We start from the raw sequence: 23,901 nt of genomic DNA, 5'->3' as shown, positions 1-23,901 counted from the left end.
CTAGATTGTTGTATACACCTACATATATTTCCACTTTTTGCACAATTTTACAAGAAATAAAAAGTCTTCCCATAATACAGAAAGCTCAACATATATGGATCATAAAGAATACTAATTGGAGAAATGATTTGTGCAGTGGCTGTTAGAAATGCCTTTCAAATGATTGTACAAATACACACAAAGGGAATACAAGCTGCGTTTGAGGGAGCTCACAAATCAAAATGTAATTTCGCTTTGTTGACGGCTCGGCTGCGTTTATATTACACATGGCACATTATCATACCTCACGCCTCCAGACCTCACAGTGCTGCCAGCATTCTACAAGCAGAAGGTGCGACACCATTATTTTGGTTATGTGGACTCTAAATTGCATGTTTTATTAGAGGAATTCTGTGGTCCATTGAGCACCAAATTTAGAAGAAGAAATACAGTTTTTTTTGTTCCCTTTCTGTCTGACTTTATGCTGTAGGTTTAATTTTTCTGTCAGTTATCTGGATGCTGAGATAAAATCATGATCTTTTAAGTATTTTGAAAAATGATGTTGTTGCTGCTTATAATGTGTAAGTAGAGATCATGTGTAACTGCTGTGAAAAGGGAAATTAAAAGGTGTGATGACAGAGGAAACCAGCCCTTTCTTTTACAGACAAAACACACTGAAATTAACTTGTGCAATTATTTTTTTTTTTTTTTCCTTTGTGGAGCACAAAAGTTATTGTCAAAATATTGCAAATGTTGATTACATAAACTGGTAGACTAGTCTTAAAAATTTAGTCATCAATTTTTTTTATTCAGTTAGTGTAGTACTCTTTACTTCAAAGCTTTAATTCAAAAACTTTGTCTATTTTATGTATTAGGATCTATTTAATGTATTAGAGATTTTGGAATGTTGAAGAAAGAGGGCAAATATTTTAGCATTTTAGGTCAGCCTTGCCATCTAATCAGCCCATATTGTCTTAAATACACATAGCATTGCATAGTACTTAATCTTTTATAACATGGGGTTTTGACCAAATATATTTAATCTTGATTTTTGTTAAATGTTTCAACAAGATGTTAAAAAAAATATGAAAATAATATACTAATAAAACATTGTGAAAAGATTAATGTAGTTTTGGACATATAATGTTATAATAATAATAATATTAATAATAATAATAATATTAATAATAATAATAATCATAATAAACCTAAAGTAACTACAAATGAGCATGTAAAGCAAATATCTTTAAAATAAATTCAGTGTGAAGCATGCCTCCGATGCACAGTGTTAATTCTTGGTTTGAATTACTCTTTATGGTCAGAACCTGACAAACATTTCACATTTCACATTTTCATGAGTGGATAAATGGTCCATGTGGCACGGTTCAAATGAGTAGCACTCTTTCGTTCCGCTTTTGGTGCATATGCATTTTATCAAACATGTATCAAACTCTTGTTATTGTTTTATAGAGAAAAAATATTTTCAAAAAGTAAAAAAAAAAAAAAATTGGCTTGTCAACCGGTAACTAACTAATTTTCTTTCTTTTTAGCATATGTGCTTTAATTAGCATCTTGTGCTTTAGCTGTTAAATTGCACTGTGATTAAATGTTTTAGTTAGCATGCTAATTAACACTGCCACCTAATATATATATCAGTTGTTGGATTACTAGTCAGCCATCATGAACCATCTCTACACCCTAGCCTTCCAAATAACTCTTAATGTCTACCATAGCGCTTCTGGACGCTGAATTTTCTGATTTTGTTTTGACTGGGTGTCCGTTATCCAGTCTGGGTGTCTGGGTGTCCGTTACCCAGTCTCTTGCCAATATCTGCTATGTGAGCCTGTAAAATCTTTGCAGTAGCTCTGCTTTTCACAAGGAGCTGAAGAGAGACTGGGGACGAGACAGCAATGTTGACTGACATTAACATGGATGTTGACAGCTTGTGGAGTGTTCCCGAGTGGAATAAAGCGGCGAGCCAGCCAGGGGTCAGATACCACACCCTGATTTACACACTCGCTCGGACTCAATCACATCCAGCCTGCCTGCCTCAGAAGCAAGGCAGCAATCTCTTGCACTCCCTTCTTCCCCTCTGTTTGATATTGTGCTAGGACAATGAATCAGAAAGGCTAATGAAAGCCTCTCAGCTTCCCTGAGGAAACTTTCCAGACTTAATTACTTCAGCCTCCTCTGGTGAGCTTGAAAAATGCTTTTTTGGAGCCAGTGCAATCTCTCTTGGATTAATCCCTCACAAAATTGATGTTTACCATGCAAGCAAACCGAGTATAACCAATCTGTATCTTGTTAGCGCTTGTGAAACTGACTGTTGATCATCTGTAGAATTAACTCAAAACATTAAATTCAAGGCAAAGATTTTATAAACTAAGTTTTGGTGCTTTAATTAGTTCGGTTGGTGTTTATGCAGTGTACTAAAAACTAATTAGGCTTCCGTTTGGTTAGTCTAGACGTGAAAAATCACCTAAGCTTTGGAGGTAACTACTTTGGAAATAAAATGTCAGTCAGCTAAAGTTATATGAGTGAATATGAGCTTCAGCAAAGTCGCTGACATTTTGGCTAGTCAGCGGTATCATTCTACGAAGCTGTACTGCTGCATAAGTTCCCAGAATGCATCAGGACTGACAGGATTTCAGTACACAATGCTGTCATACACGAAAGATGGATGATGTGTGGAATGTTCTTACCATCATTACCTAACTGGAACCCTGAGAAAAACAACCATTCTTATGCTAGTTCATTATTTTCACCATGCAACATCAAGTCACTTGTAATTTTCATTTCATTTCACCTCTTATCCTCACAGAAAAGCATGCTGAAAAGTTTTAATACTATTTGCACGCCACGTACCCGGTGTGTATCCATTCACCATGTCTGATGTAGGTGGGTGAGATTTGAAGTAAGGTTAATGTGCCGCTCTCAAGGGCATGGTGAACAGATTTGCCATTTCCTGTAGCAGCAGAATGTTCTCGCTGCCAGATGTTGCTGCAGACAGGCGGAGAATGGAGGACGAGATGGCTATAAGAAGAGAGAAGATGTTGAAAATGTATGAAAAATGCTTACAGATGGAGTCTGGAATCCTAAATATAGATTTTTCTTTAGAGGCCAATGGATATGATAAAAAGTGGAATTTTAATGGGTCCGGAGCTCCTGTTTCTTCTGAAACTTTAACCGTTAAGTTCTTTTCATCCAAATTATTTTGAACTATTTATTATAGTGCTTGCAAAGCAGCACTGTGTTGTTTTTCCTGCAAATTCTTAGTTGTTTTCTTCTGCTTTGTACATGCTATATGCCAATGTGCTTATAAGCAATCCCTTTAGCAGATAAATGCATACAATTTAGTCTTTTCTTACTGACTAAAACTGACCAAAATAATTGAAGACTCATCCTGCAATGCAGACTTTTATCCAATCAAATGCAGTCTAGAATGAGAAAGCAATGACTAGTAAGTAGCTTTCATAGTTCATAGTAAGTAGTTTTCATAGCATCATAGTTGATGGCTGTGATGTAATTAAAGCCTACTGTATAGCATATTTTTTTAAATATATTTTTAGTATATATATATATATATATACTGTATATACTCCACACCTAGTGTTGGGCGATATGGTAATTTTTCAAATCATCATATCGTCAGCCCGGGAGATCAACGATACATGTTATTATTGTGCAAGGGTGGAGCAAGAGAGAGACTCTTTGTTCTTGTCATAGCATAACTATTAGGGAAGTCGTGGCCTAATGGTTAGAGAGTCGGACTCCCAATCGAAAGGTTGTGAGTTCGAGTCCCGGGCCGGCAGGAATTGTGGGTGGGGGGAGTGCATGTACAGTTCTCTCTCCACCTTCAATACCACGACTTAGGTGCCCTTGAGCAAGGCATTGAACCCCCAACTGCTCCCCGGGCGCCGCAGCATAAATGGCTGCCCACTGCTCCGGGTGTGTGCTCACAGTGTGTGTGTGTGTTCACTGCTCTGTGTGTGTGCATTTCGGATGGGTTAAATGCAGAGCACAAATTCTGAGTATGGGTCACCATACTTGGCTGAATGTCACTTCACTTTCACTTTCACTTCACTTTCATTGTGTTTTAAACCGTGCAGGTGCGCAAGAGAGAGCCTATGGAATCACTAAAAATTTAAAAATATATATTTTCAAACATACTGATAAACTAACGTTAAATATAAAAAATACTGTATTTAAAACAGCTAGTTCATATATTGTCAGACGCATTTATTTATATAAAAAATATTTTGTAATTTCAGCCTTTTTTATTAAACTTTAGATTTAAATAAAAATATACTTATGTTTATTTTAATTTAACTTCACTTAAACTCTCTTTGTCTTACTGACAGAATTTTAGTCCTCTACTAAATTAATGTTTTTACATTTCTCTTATTTTATTAAGCCTTTACCCTATAAAGGTGGTGCTGTGTTGTTAATTCTTGTACAGATGTCTGACACATGCTAAGTCTTTAAAGCCTAAAAACTTAAGATTACCTTAAACTTAATATGTATTTCTTAGCAGCCTTCCAAGCCCTAGTATTTACTCCAGGAAACTAATCTTTGATATGCTGTTTTTTTAAAAGCATTTGAATTCTTAAAAGCTTGATGTTTTAGCTGCAGCGCAAGAGCACAGCAAAGTTTTTCTTAATTTTCCATTTAGTGTACTACAAATTACGGATATATTTACTGTATATAGTCTATAGTGAAATAAAACTAATTCACATACAGTGTTCATTTTCTTGTGCACTGTGTGACTTTCTGTAATGTGTTCATCTGAAAATTTGGAAACCCTCAAGAGACTTGAGGTAACCTAGTTGTCCTGTTCTTCAGCCTGTTCAGATGATACTCAAGGTTTTGTGGCAGGTTCTTTACTTTGCTGCATCACTCTAATGGAGGTGGGAGATCATTATGAAGAATTGTGATGAGGAGCAGCTGGATGAATTTAACAAGAACTCAGCTGTCAGTGATGTGGTGACAGCTGAAGTTGAAATAACACACATGAAACTTGAGACAGAAGAAGTGGCCCTCTCGTACAACCTCTGCTCTGTTTCCAAGCAGACAGGCATCATTAGACAGGAGTTAGCGCCAGATCATTGTTTGCTCGGACTTGTTCCTGTGCATGCTGGAGCAGATGCTGATGTCTAGAGATGGAAAACACTGCAGCACGACGATGCACACAGGTCAAGCACTCGAGTCTGAGCTGTGATCTGTTTATCATCCAACAACAAATTAGGACCGAGAAAAACAGTATTTATGCATTATGGTATAAATAAATGTTGCTTTAAGTTTTTAGTAGTTCCTTAAGTAGACCTGGGAATCGATTCTGACTCTCAAGGTTTTCATTCCATGTTGTTACAACTGTATTATTATATTTGAACAACAATACAGTAAACATTTTATATTGTTGTTATTATTATTATTATTATTATTACAATTTAAAATGTTTCCTATTTTAATACATAAAAATTTTCTTCAGAGTCATGATTTTTCAGAAAGCATTCTAATATGCAGATTTGGTGCTCAGTAAAGGTTTCTCATTATCATAGATTATGAAAACAGTTGCAGTTTTTTAATTTTTTCTATCTATCTATCTATCTATCTATCTATCTATCTATCTATCTATCTATCTATCTATCTATCTATCTATCTATCTATCTATCTATCTATCTATCTCTTGAGTATCACAATATTTTGTTTGGCGATACTGTATTAGATTCTCAAAAACGGAATATCAAGAAAAAAAAAAAAATTCAATAAAGGATTCAGGGCAGTTGTTTCGTTTTGAGTTTACATCTCGACCGCTAAATGGCAGTCTTTATCTCTGAACGACAGTGAGAGTAACAGAAAATACTAGCATTAGGGCACGCCACTAATGTTAGCATTAATATCGCTATTCACTGCTAGTACTGGAGGATGAAAGATTGTCCCTGTTCCTGGTTCGGTGTACAAAGCTGAAGTGTGCCATCATTTGGGCTTTTGTGGTAACGTCCACTGCCGGACCGTGGTGAGGGTGCTGCCTCGGTCCCGCTGCATCCCGTGTGAAGAGGGGCTCATGCGGGGCAGGTCAAGGTGGGCGGTAGGGTCGCAGCTCGGCGCGGCTGCAGCTTTCTCTCATTTTGGGGGCATTTTGTGTAGTTGGGGTGGTGCTCACTTTGCGGTTTCAGCAATTCAACACATACCGTATTTTCCGGAATATAAGTTGCACTTTTTTTCATAGTTTGGCTGGTCCTGCGACTTATAGTCAGGTGCGACTTATTTATCAAAATTAATTTGACATGAACCAAGAGAAATTAACTAACAGAAAACATTACGGTCTACAGCCGCCAGAGGGCGCTCTATGCTGCCAGAGATGCTGCTCAGTGCTCCTGTAGTCTACTACTGAAAACATAGAGGGCCCTCTCGCGGCTGTAGATGGTAATGCTTTCTCTTGGTTCTTGGGTCTAAATAAATGCGACTTATAGTCCGGTGCGACTTATATATGTGTTTCCCCTCGTCATGACGTATTTTTGGACTGATGCGACTTATACTCAGGTGCGACTTAATAACATAAATAAAAAGTTAAATAAATAATCTATCTATCTAGTGAACCCTCAATATGTACTTAAAGCCTTTTGACAGCTTTTTTGGGGGCAAAATAATAGTTGTTGGTTTGATTTTTTTTTAACTGTCATTAAGAAAACTAATTCTGTCCAAATAGTGATATTGATGTTCTTGATGATGGTTTTTCTGAGCTAATTATGTTTTCCATTGCATGTGTAAAATTAATACAGTAATTTGCTGTAATCGCAGAAGGCAGATCCTGTGACCCTATTATCTTGGGATGTTTCATTTACGTATATTTGCCCTATAGTTAAACATTATCTTCAGTAAACAGTACATCTCCAAACTCAGTCTTCCTGTTTAGAATGTTTTTTTTTTTCTTTTCTCGACCCATTTTATGGCCTTAAACACACATGAGGGATCTTGACTTCCCCTTGTTTTCTCTCAGCTGTCTGAAACTGCACTGTTTCCCCTGAACCCCGCTCCACAACCCATTACCACAGCCCCATTGCTCTCGCTGAATATCAAACAACAGGACACCTCTGTGTCTTGTACCCTGCAGTCATGTCCACAGCCATAGAGACATTAGGGCCTCAGAAAATAAAAAACAGTGAAGCAGAAGCAGCATCCCAGCGCTGAACTACTGATTGCTGTCATTGGTACATGAGCTTCAAGTTCATTTGAACTCATTAATGAGGAACTGGGAGGGGGTCTGTATTACTTCTGTTACTTCTGATGCCATGTGAAATGTACATACATATTTGCTTCTACATGTAATTTTGTTTTCCTTAATAGTATGTTAGGGCAAGAAAATATTAGCTTCAGTAGGCAGTAGTTTGTTTATATTAAACTCTTGCAATTTTTTATACTTTATTTTTGCCCTCAAATTATGACATGACAGTAATGCAAATTATACCCTGAATTAACAGTGTATGTTAATTTAGCTTCAGTTCAGTTAATTAATGAGATAATCAAACAGTGTACTGAACAAACACACTCTTGGACGTTTTGTTTGTGAAGTCGACCTTTGATAATTTGGCACACTTAAAGATGATGCTAGCTTTCAAGAAAATGGATTTTCAAAGCAGAACTGAAACTACAGCTACAACCATAGATTTCAGCTATTTGCCTAGAGAATAATTGAACAGAGTTTAATTTATGTACTGAAATAACTAAAATTTAATTAAAACTGAAATGAAAAATATTTAAAACACATGTATGTGTGTGTGTGTGTGTGTGTGTGTGTGACAAGAACACACAAAATGACTAAAAAACAAAGATATTCTGAAAATAAACCTGATTCAGTATATGAATTAAAACTATAATAGTATCCCAATGATACTAAAATAACATAAACATGACATTGACAAGGCAATTACACTGTTTCCCTGATGAACCTCACTAATTAATTTCTATTTAATAAGTAACCATTTTATTCTGTTGTATTAAATAAATGTTGTACAGTAAATTATAACAAATATCAAATAAGGTCTTAATTCTGTTAAACATGCAGCTATCATTGTGTGTTCAAAAATAAATAACTTAAAAATAAAAATAATGTGATAAAAACATTTTACAGCTCGTTTTAGTTTTTTTTTCAGACATGAGAATGCCATTGCAATACAGAATACTTTGCCAACTCTCTTATTTTTGCAACAAAGTGTGAGTATATACCAACCCACACTTCCTAAAAATAGGTGACAAAATGTGTTTTCCCTTAGTTATTACTCGGCCCGTCTCTGCCTCAGACACGCAGCCCACAGAACGTTCACAGAGCTTTTGATATAAATGCTATTGTACACAAAAGTAGCAAAATCAGGCATACACAAAATGCACAAATACTGTTGTATTGAAACAAATAATAATAATAACCTGCCTTTAAGGCTTTTGTGGTCTGTTGATCTTGAGAAGACAATGTAGGTCTTACACCTGGCGCTCCAGGCTGTTCCTTGAGAGACAAATGTCTGCATTAACTTCATATATCATCTTAAGATGTAACTTGACGTGTAGCTTCAGGTTAAACAATCAAAAAGGCAGCTTTCTTTCTTGAAGGCATTTGAAGTGTCACTTTATGATGGTTGAATTAAATTGTCAGCATGAGTGTTGCACTGTAGTGCAAAGTGTAAAAATAAATAAATAAATTGTATGATGCGTATAAACTCATTTTAAAACCATAAAGCCATGGGCCATGCACTTCCTCCACTTTTTAATTTGCTGCACACATCATTAATCTATGAGAAATAAGGATGCTGTGAATTGAAGTACACCATTTGGCATGGGCATTACTCCTGAACTCGCTAATTAGAGATAATTGACATGAAGTGATGGATTGCACGTAATGTACTGAGATTCTGGATACCATCCAGTACTTGATTTGATAATGATGATACACATGTATATATTTCATTGATTTGCATGCAGATATAGAGGACTGTACAGTACTTACAATCTGCAAATCATACTACTGGTCAAAAGTTTGAGCTCAGTATTAATTTTATTCATTTATTTATATAAAGAAATTAATATTTCTACTAGAAATGAATATTTCAAAATGACAGTAAATGTTACTATTTAAAGAAAATCCTTTACTTTTTATTCACTAAGGAATCCTGAAAAAAAGCACTGTTTCCACAAAAAATATCAAGCAGCACAACAGTTTTTTTTTAACATAATATAACAACACAACCGTTTTCAAGATAATAATAATAAATACCAACCTCTAAATCAGCATATTAGAGTGATTTTTTGACACTGAAGACTGGGATGATGATGCTGAAAATTTAGCTTTCTGTCACAGGAATAAATTACTTTTTTTAAAATAGAAAACAGTTCATAATAACACTTCACAATATTACTGTTTTTACTATATTTTTGAGAAAATAATTTCAATTTTAAGAGTCTTAAGCAGATAAAAAAATAAGCAGAAAAAGCTGTACTGTTCTCACAAAATATGTTAGCAACTATAACAGTGTTTTAAAGGGGGGAATTTTAACGAGCTAGTTTATTAATCTCAAGTCTTCTCACAAAAATCCATTAAATGATGTAAAATGGCCGGATAAACCCTTCTGTTAAAGCACATCTGTTGTTCACAAACAGTGTCTGTGTCTGTGTCTGTGTCTGTGTCTGTGTCTGTGTCTGTGTGTGTGTGTGTGTGTGTGTGTGTGTGTGTGTGTATGAATATTGCTGCAATTCCTATTTCACCTCCAAAAAAGAGCTTCTCTAGTTAACAGCTTAGCTTAGTAGCTTAGCAGCTAAATTCACAACATCCACAGGGGTGTTTATGATTTCTGCATTTTCCTGCTAACAATGTATTTATTTGACTGTTCATAAAGTCACACGTGTCTAAAATACAGTGAACTAATTGTGATTTCCTGTGTGAATTTTTTATTTTGCGTTACATTTTTCTAGCCTTGTACTGTACATGCCTGAATGCTTAATGTAAAGTTGTTCTCCACATAGACCATCAATGCATAACTTTTCAGGTAATAAAAGAGATCAGAAAAGTCAGTCATCATTTATTCACTCTGTTTTGCTAAACACTCATGTATAATCTGTCTGTAATTTTTCCATCTCTTTCACTTATTCCATATCACTCTCATCTCTGGCTCTCTGTAGTGCTCATCACATTCCGATGTGGAGGAGTTCCCTGTCTAACACTATCAGATCTCTTATCGGGACAAGAGGTGTTCTGCTAAATCTTCATTCTCGCCTGCCTCTCCTCAGTTCTTATATCTCTCTTAATTTAGATGAAGTGATCCAGCGGCTTCCGTATCTCTGTTTTTGCTGCTTCTGTGTTCTTCTCCCTTACGGTCGCACACATGATCAATGCTATCAGCTCTGTGTGGCAGTGATAAATTATGCATCCGCTTCAGTGAATGGCTGAGTTGTGGTTTGGTTGAGACACAGCGGTGATAGCGAGTCTTAATCAACACCTAAAGAGTGAGAACTCTTAACGTCCACCCCGGGGGCCATGAAGAGCGGCGTGGCTCTTTAGGAATGACTTATGTGGGAGCCGAGTACTTCATCATCTTGTGAATTTATCACAGCGCTCTTCTTTCGTCTTCCAGGTGCTTCAATTGGTTTAGAGCACCTGTCAGTCACTTGCACTTCTGATTTTTCCTGTTTATTTCCCAGATGCCTGCAGGACACTACGGTTCATCTTTGAATACATTTTTAGTTCTCAGACTTTTATGATCACCTGATGTCATTATTCCATTTGCCAATTCATTGTTGTGGTTCAAACCTCAGGTCTAGCTGGATGCCATGGAAATGTGACATGATTTAAACAAACTGAGTGCTTATGGGTTTATATTGGTGACACTAGACAAAAAGTTATTTTGTTTGTTCTTTCTTTAGTTCTTTCTTTCGTTCTTTCATTTTCTTTGATACTTTGAAATGATTAAAATGTCATAATTTAATTTATCTAATTATTCATTAATTAATTCCATTATTTGTTGTTTTTAGAAATAAAAAATATTCCAGATTTATTTTTATTATTTTTTTTAGGTATATGGCACAGCACTTTTTTTCAGTTAGTTATTCTGGCTTGCTTTTTGGAAAATGTGTGTTAAAAATGTCAAGTATAGAGAATACAGTATATAAATTGCACACCCTGGTAGAGTAATAAAGCAAAATTTCTGACGTTCTTTTAATCTCAGTATATGGTCCTTTTCACAAAATTGGATAAAATGATTCATATACCACCAATATTGATCAAATGTTTCAGCACAGTGTCTCATGACAAGCTATTATTTCCTCAGCCTTGTGCTTCCATCTCAGTGATGTTTCCGTGATGGAAGAAATAATGACAAAATTGCCGACCGCTTTGGAAGATGCATCGTCGAAACATGCCTGTGGAGATCAGCGTAATATTTAAAATCAAATTACAGCTGAAAACACCAACTACTCTTCCGATCTCATTTGTTTTTCTCTTACTTGTTTATCTGTGTGTTTGTTGAGGTTATGTACTGTGTGAGCCTCTTAAAGACCCACCAAGCGCTACATTGGAGCACCTTTTTTCTTGGCGTCTTGGGGTTCTAATTTTTTTTTTTATCACTTTTGTCACTTTAGAAGCAAAGGAGATTGTCCTGAAAGCTCAGATTTTAGCGGGAGGAAGAGGCAAAGGAGTGTTCGACAGCGGCCTGAAAGGAGGGGTGCATTTAACGAAAGAGTGAGTACCTGTCTAGACCCATTTTCTGAGAAAGAATAGATACTGTTTTCCGTTCCTTCATTCCTCTTTAAACCCCTGTCATTCTTTGACACCTTGTATTTCTCACCAAGAAAATAAAGCAGAATATCTCTCTCAACCCTTTAGCATTTGTGATGTCCTTAAAACTCATTTGTAAAATGGAATGATGGATTCCTTAAGTGAAATTGAAAGTGACGTGACATACAGCTGACTACAGTGACCCATACCCAGAATTCGTGCTCTGCATTTAACCCATCCAAAGTGCACACACACACCGTGAACACACCCCGGAGCAGTGGGCAGCCATTTATACTCAAGGGCACTTCAGTTGTGGTATTGATCAGTTGTGGTGTAGATGAACAAATTATAAGTGTTACAGAAACTATATATAGTTTCTATAACACTTAGAGATGTTTCAAATATAGCAATCTCTGAAAACTTTACCAGAAAACCCATGAGTTTTCCTCAAGTAGGGGCTGATTTATGACTGAATGCCTGCGTCTTGTATCACTGTCATGTAGTGTACTTTGGCATTTTGGATGAAGAAAATCGGCCAGAGAAAACTGAGAGTTTGCTAGTATGTGTTTCTTAAACTAAAACTAGCAAAAAAGGAAGGGAGAGAGAGAGGAATAAGTGATCAATAAATTTGCCCAATTTAAACATGCATTACTAGTATTAGCACCACCAGGGGCATCATGCATTCATGATTTTTGAGGGGGCACATTTTTGGGGGGGGGGTCGGGGTTTCGGGGGTATAAGTCATTCTACGAAAGCACTGTATAGCTGATATAGGCTTATTTTTTTATTATTTTTTTTTCCTTTTTATTCAAAACAATTCCAAACATGCTTAATATATCAGGAAATATCTCGTTTCTCAAATATGTGTAGGTAAACGCGTTTTGCACCTTTATAGATTGCTATTTGATCAATATATGGAAATGTAGTGTTATCTATTAACTACACATAAAAACCTGACTTTTTACTTAAGTGCCATATCATGCCATAAAATATTTTTAATACGACTGAATTTGCATTTAATGTAAATTTTAATAACAATATTGTAAGATACTTATTTTAACACTTTCATTTTACAGAGAGTAAAGAACATTTACATTATCAAAAAACATTTTCATTCAGTCTAGCCGGAGTTCAGGCACTCTCAAAAACTCCCATTAAAATCACTGAAGCACTTTACATTATGAAACGAATATCTTACTTACATTCGTACGCACATCTGCACTTTTTGTTGTTTCTGATGAGAGAATTCGCTAAATAATTCAGTCAGCGAGCAAGTGAACAAAACACTGCGTTTCAGTGATGACTCTTCTGGACGTCTCTGATTGGCCATTGCATCCATAAGCGCAACAGAATAGTTTCTGATTGGTTATCATGAAGCGTTGTACGAACGCGTCTGTCTCTGGCTCAGCCAGCGAACGCAGATTTGAATTTAGCAGCTGATGCTGTGCACTGAACGATCTAATCACACCGCTTTGATTGTATCAAATATATAAAAGATATTATTCTGCAATTTTTTTTTTTTCGTTTGGAAGCTGCATTGAAAATCCACTTGGCTCAAAAATCTGAGGGGGCACGGGCACGACGCCTCTGAGCACCACAGCTCTTTATAGCACACATGCATTAAATTAATAAAATAATCACAGTTGCGAAAAATACATAATAGTCTGGGTAGTGTTGTCAAAAGACCCGGTACTTCGGTACCAAGTCGGTACTAAAAAAATGAAAATGTCACGGTACCAGGTTTCTGTAAGTACCGGTGGTACCGAGGACCCGGTTCAAACCCGGTTCTGGATGCATACAGCGCTGTGATTACCGCGAAGCAGAAAACGCGGACGGAATCTCAAAATCCAGTCATGAAAATGAAACTTACATTTTAATATGGACAGTCATGGAATTTGTCAAAGTTAGCATAAATTAATCAAATCAAATCTCCATATGGACCAGTATCTGTAAATGTTAAGCCGCAAAAGTTGTTTGAAATATGAATCTGTGTTCTGAGCGTCTCTGTGTGAATTAATGAATGGCAGAGATGTGCGGGTTTGTTTACTACATAAACTGAAGCGCGTGACGCTTGCATTAATTTCAGCATTTGAGCTTCAGAGTTCTCTCTCCATCAAGCGATCTGAACTTTTCAGTTCATCTCAATGGACGCACAGCGCACCTGTAATTGATGCTCTGTAAACTCTTTGTGAAGGCGCACGACTCACCGTCGCTTTACTGATAGCGCTGTTTCTCACACATGCAAAGAGAGAGAGAGCGAGAGTCTTACCACGCTGAATCAACACGCTATATGTAAACTATTCTTTGTCGTCTTCTCCGGTCAAAATAATGGAGTTCATTTAGAATTATTCATATTCATTTTCAAACAAACAGAAGACATACCGGTTTCTCCGGTAGTGGGTGGAGCTAATGCGCAAATGGCAATGTCATTGGCTGGCGCTGATTTAGTACCGCCCCTGTTTTGATTTCAGCAAATCATTTTGACCGAACGCAGACAACGTGATTAATATTCATGAACCCAGCAGCTCATCAATTCATAGTGCATTGTATATACATTAGTATAATAGTAGATTTAGTAGTAGTATTATCTGTTAATAATAATTAATATGATCTATTACAATTTTTTTTACAGAAACCCTCAATGACCAAAAATATCTTAAGCATCACCACCAGTCTTAAGATCAGTTAAAATGACAAATATGCATTCATTAGGCCTAAAAGTTCATTTTTACATAAAGGCATTGTGCTAGAAATATTACTATTATTTAGTAAAATGTATGTGATAGTGCTACTACTGTGGAAAAAAATGATAAAACTTTATTTTTTAAAGAGATAAATCACAATATTTCTTCCATGTTTTAATTTTAATAGCAAATCCCCTTTATTTACCAAAAATAAAATGTTTAAATTTCAAAAATTAAAAAACAAATTAAATTTGGGTGAAACTTGTTTACTGTTTTTCATAATTATATAACTTGTAGAAAAACTTTAAACACAGTTGTAAATAAGTATAAAGAATGGCATCGGTTTTATTTTTAGTGCTAAAAAGTTTTTTTTTTTAAATTAGCATATTTTTGTGTTTTGCTTTGGTACCGAAATTGGTACCGAGAACCGTGGATTTTCACTGGTATCGGTACCGAATACTGAAATTTTGGTACCGTGACAACACTAAGTCTGGGAAAACAAACACACGGTTTGATCAGATATATTCTTGCATCAGTGTTTCCTGCACGTAGGGCTGGGTGATATGGCCAAACAAATATCATGATAAAAATGTTCATATCAGTTGATATCGATAATTATCCCGATACATTTCAAATCTTTATTTCTTTCAAGTTTAAAGGCAGAATTTTTGCTCCAAAGTGAAAGTTGTAGACACCAAACAATTATGGTTTTAAACTTCTCTTTGTGATCAGAACATGACAAACACTTCATATTTTTGAATTCTTTACACTTTTCCAGTCATTATTTCTTTAACAAAATACATATCTTAAAGTGTAATTATGGATTTTTGATCATTACCTTTCATTCAGTGTGTAACACAGCTCTAAGTGAATGAAAACATACGCAAAAGTTTTAAATCTGAAAGTGCACTGTGTATAAAGTTATTGCCTCTATAAAGAAAGAGTCGACACGGAATCATTGAAATTAGTCATTTTTAAAACGAATCCCAAGCTTTTTCATGTTGACATCAACATGAAACATTAGCATATTGCCAAGCAACTTGTTGATCTTTTTGCGATGGCCTGAATGAAAATGCTCATTTATTTTCTGCCACCTAGATGCCACTTTTGGAGTAGTAAAAATAGCGGTTTCCCCAGTAACTCTGTACACAAAGCAGCATTGTGCTCACAAACGCTGCTTTATCAGGCATTATTCGACCAATCAGACCAATCACAGCAGATTAGAGTCACGCAAAGGAGGGGTTTGGAAAAATGAATCGTTAAATGAATCGTTTGAGAGTCATTGGGTAAAAAAGGTAAAAATAAATGTAAATTATAAGACCAATGAAAATTTGACCTTGCATGCATGTCGACCTGTTGTTGGGGACTCCCAAAACCAACATATGAACCTTTCATGACCCATAATATGGGCACTTTAATATAAAAATGTATTTCTTAATTTCTGCGTGTTCTAATGGGTAATATTGTTTCAAATCAAGAAACAGGTTTATTTTGCCTGACTTTGATGACATGCATTTTCAGCACAGTTTGCAGTGCAAGCTGCAATATTAATAATATTACAAAAATCTCTACAGTAGTAGTAGAAATGTAAAAGTGTATGCCCATTGTCAAAAACAGCAACATCTATAAAAAATTAAACAACCTAATTTTTTTCATATTATTATTCGGACTGTTTAAGGTTTATTAAAATGAACTATTAGTCTTCCACAGTAACATACATAATTTAGATCACGATAACAGATGTTACCAATGCACACACATAGCACGTCAATACCATGTTAAATATGCAACTGTATGGTTTCTAGGTATTTGTATGAAAAACAGTAGTCTTAGTACACTTGGTGTAAATACACAAAACATATCTATATTCCATTACTCCTTTAATACATGTCTTAATTAATAATATAATAAAATTCTATATGAATATTCTAGATTTTTGCAATAATACCATGGTGCAGTTAGTGTTACTACAGTAAATTCATGGTAAATGATGGTGATTTGATTGAAAAGTCTTCTGACTTCATCGTTGCACACAGTGTTTCTCCTGTTTGTCAGCGCTGTTTCATCTGACTTCAAGTTAGTTTAAATTATCGAGCCATTTGGGAGTTGTTCACTAAATTCAAGTGCTTCACACTGGATTTTACAGCGAGTGCATTTACTTAGCAGCAAGTAAACGCATCTGCTCTAGTAAATTGGCACTACGCTGCAATCTAAACTTTGAATTGAGTGGATAAATGGTCCTAGTGGTGTGGTTCAAATGAGTAGTGCTTCTACATAACGCTTTTTTTTTTTTTACATTTATCAAACTCTTGGTATCATTTTATCAAAGAATTATATTGCAATAGTTATAATATTATCACCCACCCCTATCTGTACACAACAAAGTATATAAAGTGTGAGCCGCGTTGTCTGATCTGAAAAAAAAATGACTGAATTGATACTTCTGGTCAAAAAGAATTCACAAAAAAGTAAGACTTGTTCATGAGTTAGCGATTAGAAACAAACTTACTCATTTATGCAACCGTTGCACTTTTACACTAGATGATTGTTTTGGGTATCTTGAAGTTTCTGTGGTTTGCACATTACAGGATGGATCAGTGACTGGGGGTCACATTACACAATATTTACCTTGGAAGAATCCTTGACAACTTTTCATTTACAAAATGCATGCGCGAGAAATCATAAAGGTACACTCGTAAAACTTCGAGTCCTCCACCTGAAATCTTCTATGGTTCACTCTCATTGGCTGTATGTCATCACCGATGTCGTTTCCATTCAAAACTCATCACAGACATTTTCAGATGTTTAGCTAGGGAATATTTCTCCGGCATCAGTACCTGTCTTTGATAATTCACACCACATATCATCAGTTATGTGTCTGCGATCTCCAGAAAACTGTCAGTGAGCAAAGATCAGGCATGAAGTCATGTAGTGTATACTAAAATCATTCCTCTTTCATTCCTTTGAGTTCACAACTGACTGCCTCACTGAGCCGAGTCAATTTAAAATGAATTGAGATTGTTTACTGTGATGTATATTTTAGGTTTGTGTGAGTTTGTTACAGACTAGTTGTTCATATGACAACTAAAGCTACTGTAATTAAAGATACATATTTACAACAGAGGTTTGATGTATAAATCAATAGTATTCTATAATTAATAATGTTATAAAAAATAAAGAAAATTCAGAAACACTCTATACAAAAATCATGATCCAACTGGATCAACTGTAAGTGAATTTTAGTTTGGGAGACATGCATTAATTTCTATATTAGTAAAGCAATTGGTTATTTGAAAGTCACCATAAATGAAAAGCATAAAAATCTGTTTCTCTTTCAGTCCTGCTGTTGTTGGAGAGTTGGCCGGTAAGATGCTCGGCTTCAGTCTGACCACCAAACAGACCCCTAAGGAAGGAGTGAAAGTGAAAACGGTATTAAAGAGAGCATGTTGTTTATCTCTGGCATATTATCTCTCTTTTTTTAATGTTGTTCCTTTGAATAAATAATCGCTTTCGCACTTGGAAATGAAATTCGCTCTATCTCTCCATTCTCCCTATCTTCCTGGCTGCAGGAGAAAGCTGTATAATACCATTTAAAGATGCATTTTTTTTCCCTTTCTGTCATTTTTTAAGAAATATTCTTTTGCTGTTAGCTGAGTTAGGTGTCGTAGGTCATTGAGATGAATACATCGTGTGAGTCAGACCTCATTGTGCAGGGAATGTTGGTTATTTAGTTATTTCCATGTGTCACTAACAAGCCGAAATATCGTTTTCCTCCCTCTTTCTGTGCTTCTCTCTGTGTCTGACACCCACACAGACCGGCGTTCTCCTACATCCACCCCGTATGTTTATCACTGTTTATCTCTCTCCCCCTCAGGAGGTAATGATGGCTTCCTGCACTCGCTGCTCGTGTTTGTCCTCTCATCTTTAAATGCGGCCTAGAGCTCCACATTATCATCTGCTTTTATTCCCACCAGCTTCCCCTCACGCGACTGCCCCGAAACTTTTTGCAAGATGACGCCACCCGATTCCTGCTCAAGAAACCGCTACGGGGAGAGGTGGTTGGGGGAGCATATTCATAAAGGTTTCATAAAGGGAGGTGGTGAGGAGGAACAGAGGTGGGATATAAGCGAAAATAAATAAATGCTTTAGAAATGCCAGCTCGAGCGTGTGGCATCTCCCCACAAACTTCTCACGCTGCATTTGAGAGAGTGTCACATTTGCTATTCAAGAGCCCTCTGGTTTCCTTCGCACATGGATGAGTTATTGTATAATGAGGTTTTCCTCATGAATTCAGAATATAGTATCGGTTTATAGAGAGGAAAAAAGAAAAGTATGTTTTGTGGAATCGTGTCCTCCTTTAAGCCTTCAGATGATGTTGACCTGTATATATGATGCATATAATATATGAGCAAAAAAGAGTTCATGTGGAAAAATATACATAGAATGATGCTAAAACTTAAGCTTTACCAAATTGCGATTTAAAATAAATGTAAAAAAAAGAATATTACTGTACAGTGTAACAGTTTTGACTTTATTTTTCTGCAAATAAATGCATCCTAAGTGAACATATAAGAGCCATCCTTCAAAAACATTATAAAATCTTACCACCTCCTAACTTTTGAATGGTAGAGTGTGTATGAATAATTGTTTTATTGTTGCTGTTTTTTTTTTTTATAAGTAAAAAATATATGTAGGTCAATGGCTGTTTGGTTGAAATAAATACATAAATATGTATTGAATAGATTTGATTTTGTACTCTTTATAGCTCTCGACCCTGGAGGGGATTGAATATGGATGAGGGTTTGAATATGAGTGGTGTTAAAAGGATGTAATTGTGTTGTCAGTCTCGGAGAGGAATGCTGCTTGTGAGCTGTCAGTGAGGCGTTAATTTGCTGTTTTTTACCCAACTATGTAAGCGCAGTCAGTCTTGTTGGCCTTCTCTCTTTCTTTTCTGCTGTAATAGTGAGGAGATAGAGTAAAGGATAAAATAGATGGAAGGACAATGCTGGAAATTGAATGAACAGGGGTGCAAACGTTTGGCTTTCTTCACAAGCTGAAAGGGATAAGAATGGAATCGGGTGCTGGAGATTGGAGTGTAGGTGAGACTGGGGCAATTGAAACACTCTTATAAAGTGTGATGATGCTTATTTGACACATGCTCAATAGCATTCTTTTACTTCCTGAATGTGATTCCCCCTTTTGGTGTGAAATGTTCAACTTAAAAATATATTTTATATAAAATATATTATATATAATGGATTTTATTTTCTAGTTTGTTGGTTAAATGTTACCATGAATGACAGATATGAATGACACCTCAGATTCATGTAGACTGTTACTAATTGAAAGCTCTATCCATCCTTCCATCAATGTCTATAGTACATATATATCTGTGTGTGTGTGTGTGTAGTGAACAGTGAAGAGGGGACAGTAGTCTGTTATTGAATGTAAAAATGTTACTGATACACCTGGTCTCCCCTACATTTTATTTTATTGTATTTGTGTGTGTGTTTATATTCATTGTATTTGTTTTTTTTTTATTGATTGATTTATTTGTGTGTGTGTGTTTTGTTTGAGGTATTTTATTTATGACTTATTTTTGTGTGTGTTGTTTGTTTTATTTTGCTTTGAGGTTTTTTCGTTTACATTGAAGAGAGGAGAGTAGTCTGTTATTGAATGTTAAACATTTAAAGCCTTTGTTTTGTTTTGTTTTGTTTTGTTTTTTCTTATTTGTGTGTCTTGTTTAGTTTTTTAGCCTTTGTATCATTTATTTGTCAGTGAAAAGGGGACACTAACACCTAATGGAGAGAAATAGAATCGGGGTATGTTGCAGGCGAGATTCAAACCTACATAATCCAGTTGATTGTTATGGCTCTATTGAGTGTTATGGAACATGTCAAGTACACAAACACTGGCACCAAACCTTAGTCTCCGCTTGCTTTTCTTCCTGGTTCCTTCCCTTATCCTCTTTTGTGTGACTTCTCTTCCATCACCTTTTTATTAGTTGTTATTTCAGCCCAGTTATTGGTTGTTCTGTCTTTATCCACTTGCCACGTGTCATTGAGCTTCATGATGGTTGATTATCCAGTCTTAGAAGTAGCTGTAGGACCTGCAGCCAGTAAACCTGTGCTTCAGAAATAAGTCTGTTAATACACCATAATGAATAGATAACACGACGCAATGATGAATCCCGTCTCACCTGGTGTTTGTGCTGAGCAGGTGATGGTTGCTGAAGCTTTGGATATCTCCAGGGAAACATATTTAGCCATCCTGATGGACCGTTCCTGTAATGGACCCGTGATAGTGGGCAGTCCTCAGGGCGGTGTGGACATAGAAGAAGTGGCTGCCACCACGCCAGAGCTCATCTTCAAGGTATCTCAGTTGTTTCTGATTGAAAAGGTGTAGGAGTGAGTTACTTTGTGATTTTCTGTTAAAGGGGTCTTTTTTATTTCGATATGAACTTGCAATAAATATAAGATATATAAGTTGTTACAAACAAAATATAGAAGCAGAAGTATGTATTTACTTTTTTTTTTTTTTGAACAGTTTAAAAAGTCAGCATATAAGAATGGTTAAATTGAGCTGGAAAATGCATGGAAATGCTACATATTAAAAGTTGTGCTAATGTCAATAATAAATGTCTCGAAGATTTTTGTACTGTCTCCCATGGGAGAAATGTTCTTGGATTAGAGACCTGCTGCATCATAAATACATAATATCCAACACATTACAATATATTTTCAAAAAAGAAATAAACAATCCAAACACAGATATTCACAATGTAGCCTTGTCCACCATTAAAAGTGAACCACAATTCTGTTTTTTTTCCTTTAATGGACTTCTTTTACAGATAAACTCATATTAAGACGTGTAACAGCTGCTTCTCATTCTTGTAGCTCTTTTTAAAAAACGGCTTGTTTTTATGCATTATCTCTCTTGTGTGTCTATCTCGTTATATGAGTGATCTTTTAGAGATGGCCTTATAATTGCAAAGCCGTTGTTTTCCAGCTCTCGTTTTTTTCCTCGTTTCAGTCAGGCTGCATGCCAGCGCTTAGTTGCAGCTCTCTTGATTTTAATACAGACATCATCCACTTTGTGTCAAATTTTAGCTGATGGTTGGTTTTCTCTTGCTTTCTCTCTCCCGTCTCTTGCCTCAGGAAGTCATAGATATTTGCGAGGGGGTCCGAGACGACCAGGCACTACGTATGGCAGCTAATTTGGGATTCAAAGGACCATTGGAGAGACAGGTAATGGGTTTGGATTGAATCGCTGCCAAATAGATTTTGCCATTAGAGTGGTGTCCTTAAGCACAGCGGCCCTCAACTTATATCACCTCCCCCAACTGTCCTCTATGTCTCCATTTTTCCTCATGGACAAAACGAGAGTAATGGACATGATGACTCTGCCAATACAGTCATTAAACATTTCTTGTATGCGTTTAGGCCTCAGCAGACATCACCGGTCATCAACAGTTCATGCTTGTTCACATAAACTGCCACCTATAAACATGTCACAGATATTCTGTGGCTACCTTCACCGTAAACGATAAGCACAAGTTTAAATCTGTAAGATTTAATGACATTTATACCAAGGCCTCATACAGGGTCTCTGAGTGACTCCTGCTTCTTCATTTTCACAAAATGTGCATTTTTTCTTATTTCTAAATGGAGCGTAATGTTTATGGACACTTAACATTTACCTATTGCTCTTCATATTTTTGGGAATTTAGGAGGGAATTGAAGAGCATGCAAATCTATGGAATTGATTCGGAAAGTCAAAATATGAATACTGTATAAATCATTATCTAGTCTTCTATAAGTGTTACAAAAGTATGAATTACAAAAATGTTGTATTACCAATGTATGAAATATGAAAGCATTTCAAACTCTCATAAATTGTTCCTTAAGGTCAAAATATTTAGATTATTTTGTGACAGCATTATGAAATCATAAAATATATTACAATATACAGAAGTATTACAAACACATGAAATATCTGGAAATCGGAGAAATCTACAAAACGTTAATGAAAGACCGTTTTTCCTAATCTACAAAGGTTTTGCGAGAATATGAAATATGAAGTTTATGAAATATGACCGTATTACAAGTCTTTCACAGAAGTGTTGCAAAACTATGAAATACTAAAGTATCAAAAATTATATTCTTAAGTATAACAAAAAGACAATTATTATACATTTTTTACAGAAAGTTAAAATATGATTGCATGTTAAAAATAGTGCTGTTAAACAATGAATCACTATTAAAGTTTTTGTTTACATAATGTATGTGTGTGTATTTTATATATAGTTATTAGCTATATATAAATACAAACACATACAGTATATATTTTGAAAATATAAAATATTTACATGTTTATAGTTATATTCATTATCATTTATATATATATATATATGTATATATATATATATGTATATGTATGTATGTATGTATATATATTTGTGTGTATTTATATATACATAACAAATATACACAGTAAACACACATATATATATATTATTTGAATAAAAACTTTTATTTCGGATGTGATTAATCACAATTAATCGTTTGACAGCTCTTGTTAAAAATGTAAGTGTTATGAAAGCAGTTTAAAGGGATCTGTAGTAGTTCATGTCATAATTAAATCATGTTAACTTATAGAATCTCTCAACATTGTTTATCTGTGTATACAAATGTAGGATTTTGTCTGTACAGACACTGGAGAAGCTTGGCATTATGGAAATTACTAGTAAATGTCTGGCTTGTCAGTTTGGCTCTTCTAAAGTCATGCTTTCACAGCGCATCTTTTGCGAGCATCTATTTGAGTCAATGCTAATTAGAATGTTTGGGATGCAGTATAGCGTTAACTCAGCTTCAGCACTTTGAAGTGCAGCAATATGACAAAGAGCCGGCGCTCGCCTCTGCGTGCTGATGAGAGCAGCGCTACAATGTTTTCTGTCAGCATGCGCTCATTATCAAAAGCGCTTCCATTGGCTACGGGAAAGGGAGATGTCATTTGAGCTCTTAAGCGCTTTGAAAGTAGAATTTGTTAGGATGACATGCTTTCAGAAAGCACATGATATAGCAAAGTGTCGAGCAATAAGCAGTCGATTATCTTTCCTGTCTTCACATCTCGTCAAACCTTAGCCTGTTGTAAACCGATTCAGATGCTACCTGCAGTAATGAAATGAATGGACAAAAATAAATAGATTTGACGCTTTACAAATAATAATATTTACCTTTTACTTTTTATATTTTGGGGAGAGAGAGAGAGATTAATTAATTGATTGATTGTTTGTTTGATTGCAGAAATATTACACATATATGAAATATGACGGTATTGTTAAATATACAAGAAAAAATAACCTAGACAAAATACTATGAAATTATTAAAGTAATAGGAAATCTTGCAGAACAGATAAAAAATAATTGTTTGAAGTTTTTATGGAAATATGAATTATTATAAAATCTTTGGCAACCATGT

General features: G+C 35.5%; 1 protein-coding gene across 1 annotated transcript in view; it reads left to right on the top strand.

Moving 5' to 3' along the window:
* Positions 1-23,901, top strand: part of LOC132126181 (succinate--CoA ligase [GDP-forming] subunit beta, mitochondrial-like) — a 97,642-nt gene that overhangs the window by 26,878 nt on the left and 46,863 nt on the right. The window contains exons 3-6 of the mRNA XM_059537310.1: positions 11,602-11,701; positions 17,760-17,850; positions 20,641-20,793; positions 21,579-21,668. Of these exons, the coding sequence (XP_059393293.1) occupies positions 11,602-11,701; positions 17,760-17,850; positions 20,641-20,793; positions 21,579-21,668 (434 nt within the window). The remainder of the gene's footprint in view (positions 1-11,601; positions 11,702-17,759; positions 17,851-20,640; positions 20,794-21,578; positions 21,669-23,901) is intronic.

Source organism: Carassius carassius, chromosome 44 (assembly GCF_963082965.1).
Source record: "Carassius carassius chromosome 44, fCarCar2.1, whole genome shotgun sequence".
In the NCBI taxonomy this organism is placed as follows: Eukaryota; Metazoa; Chordata; class Actinopteri; order Cypriniformes; family Cyprinidae; genus Carassius; species Carassius carassius.
Note: the sequence above shows the minus strand (reverse complement) of the source record. Positions and strands in the feature narration are given on the sequence as shown.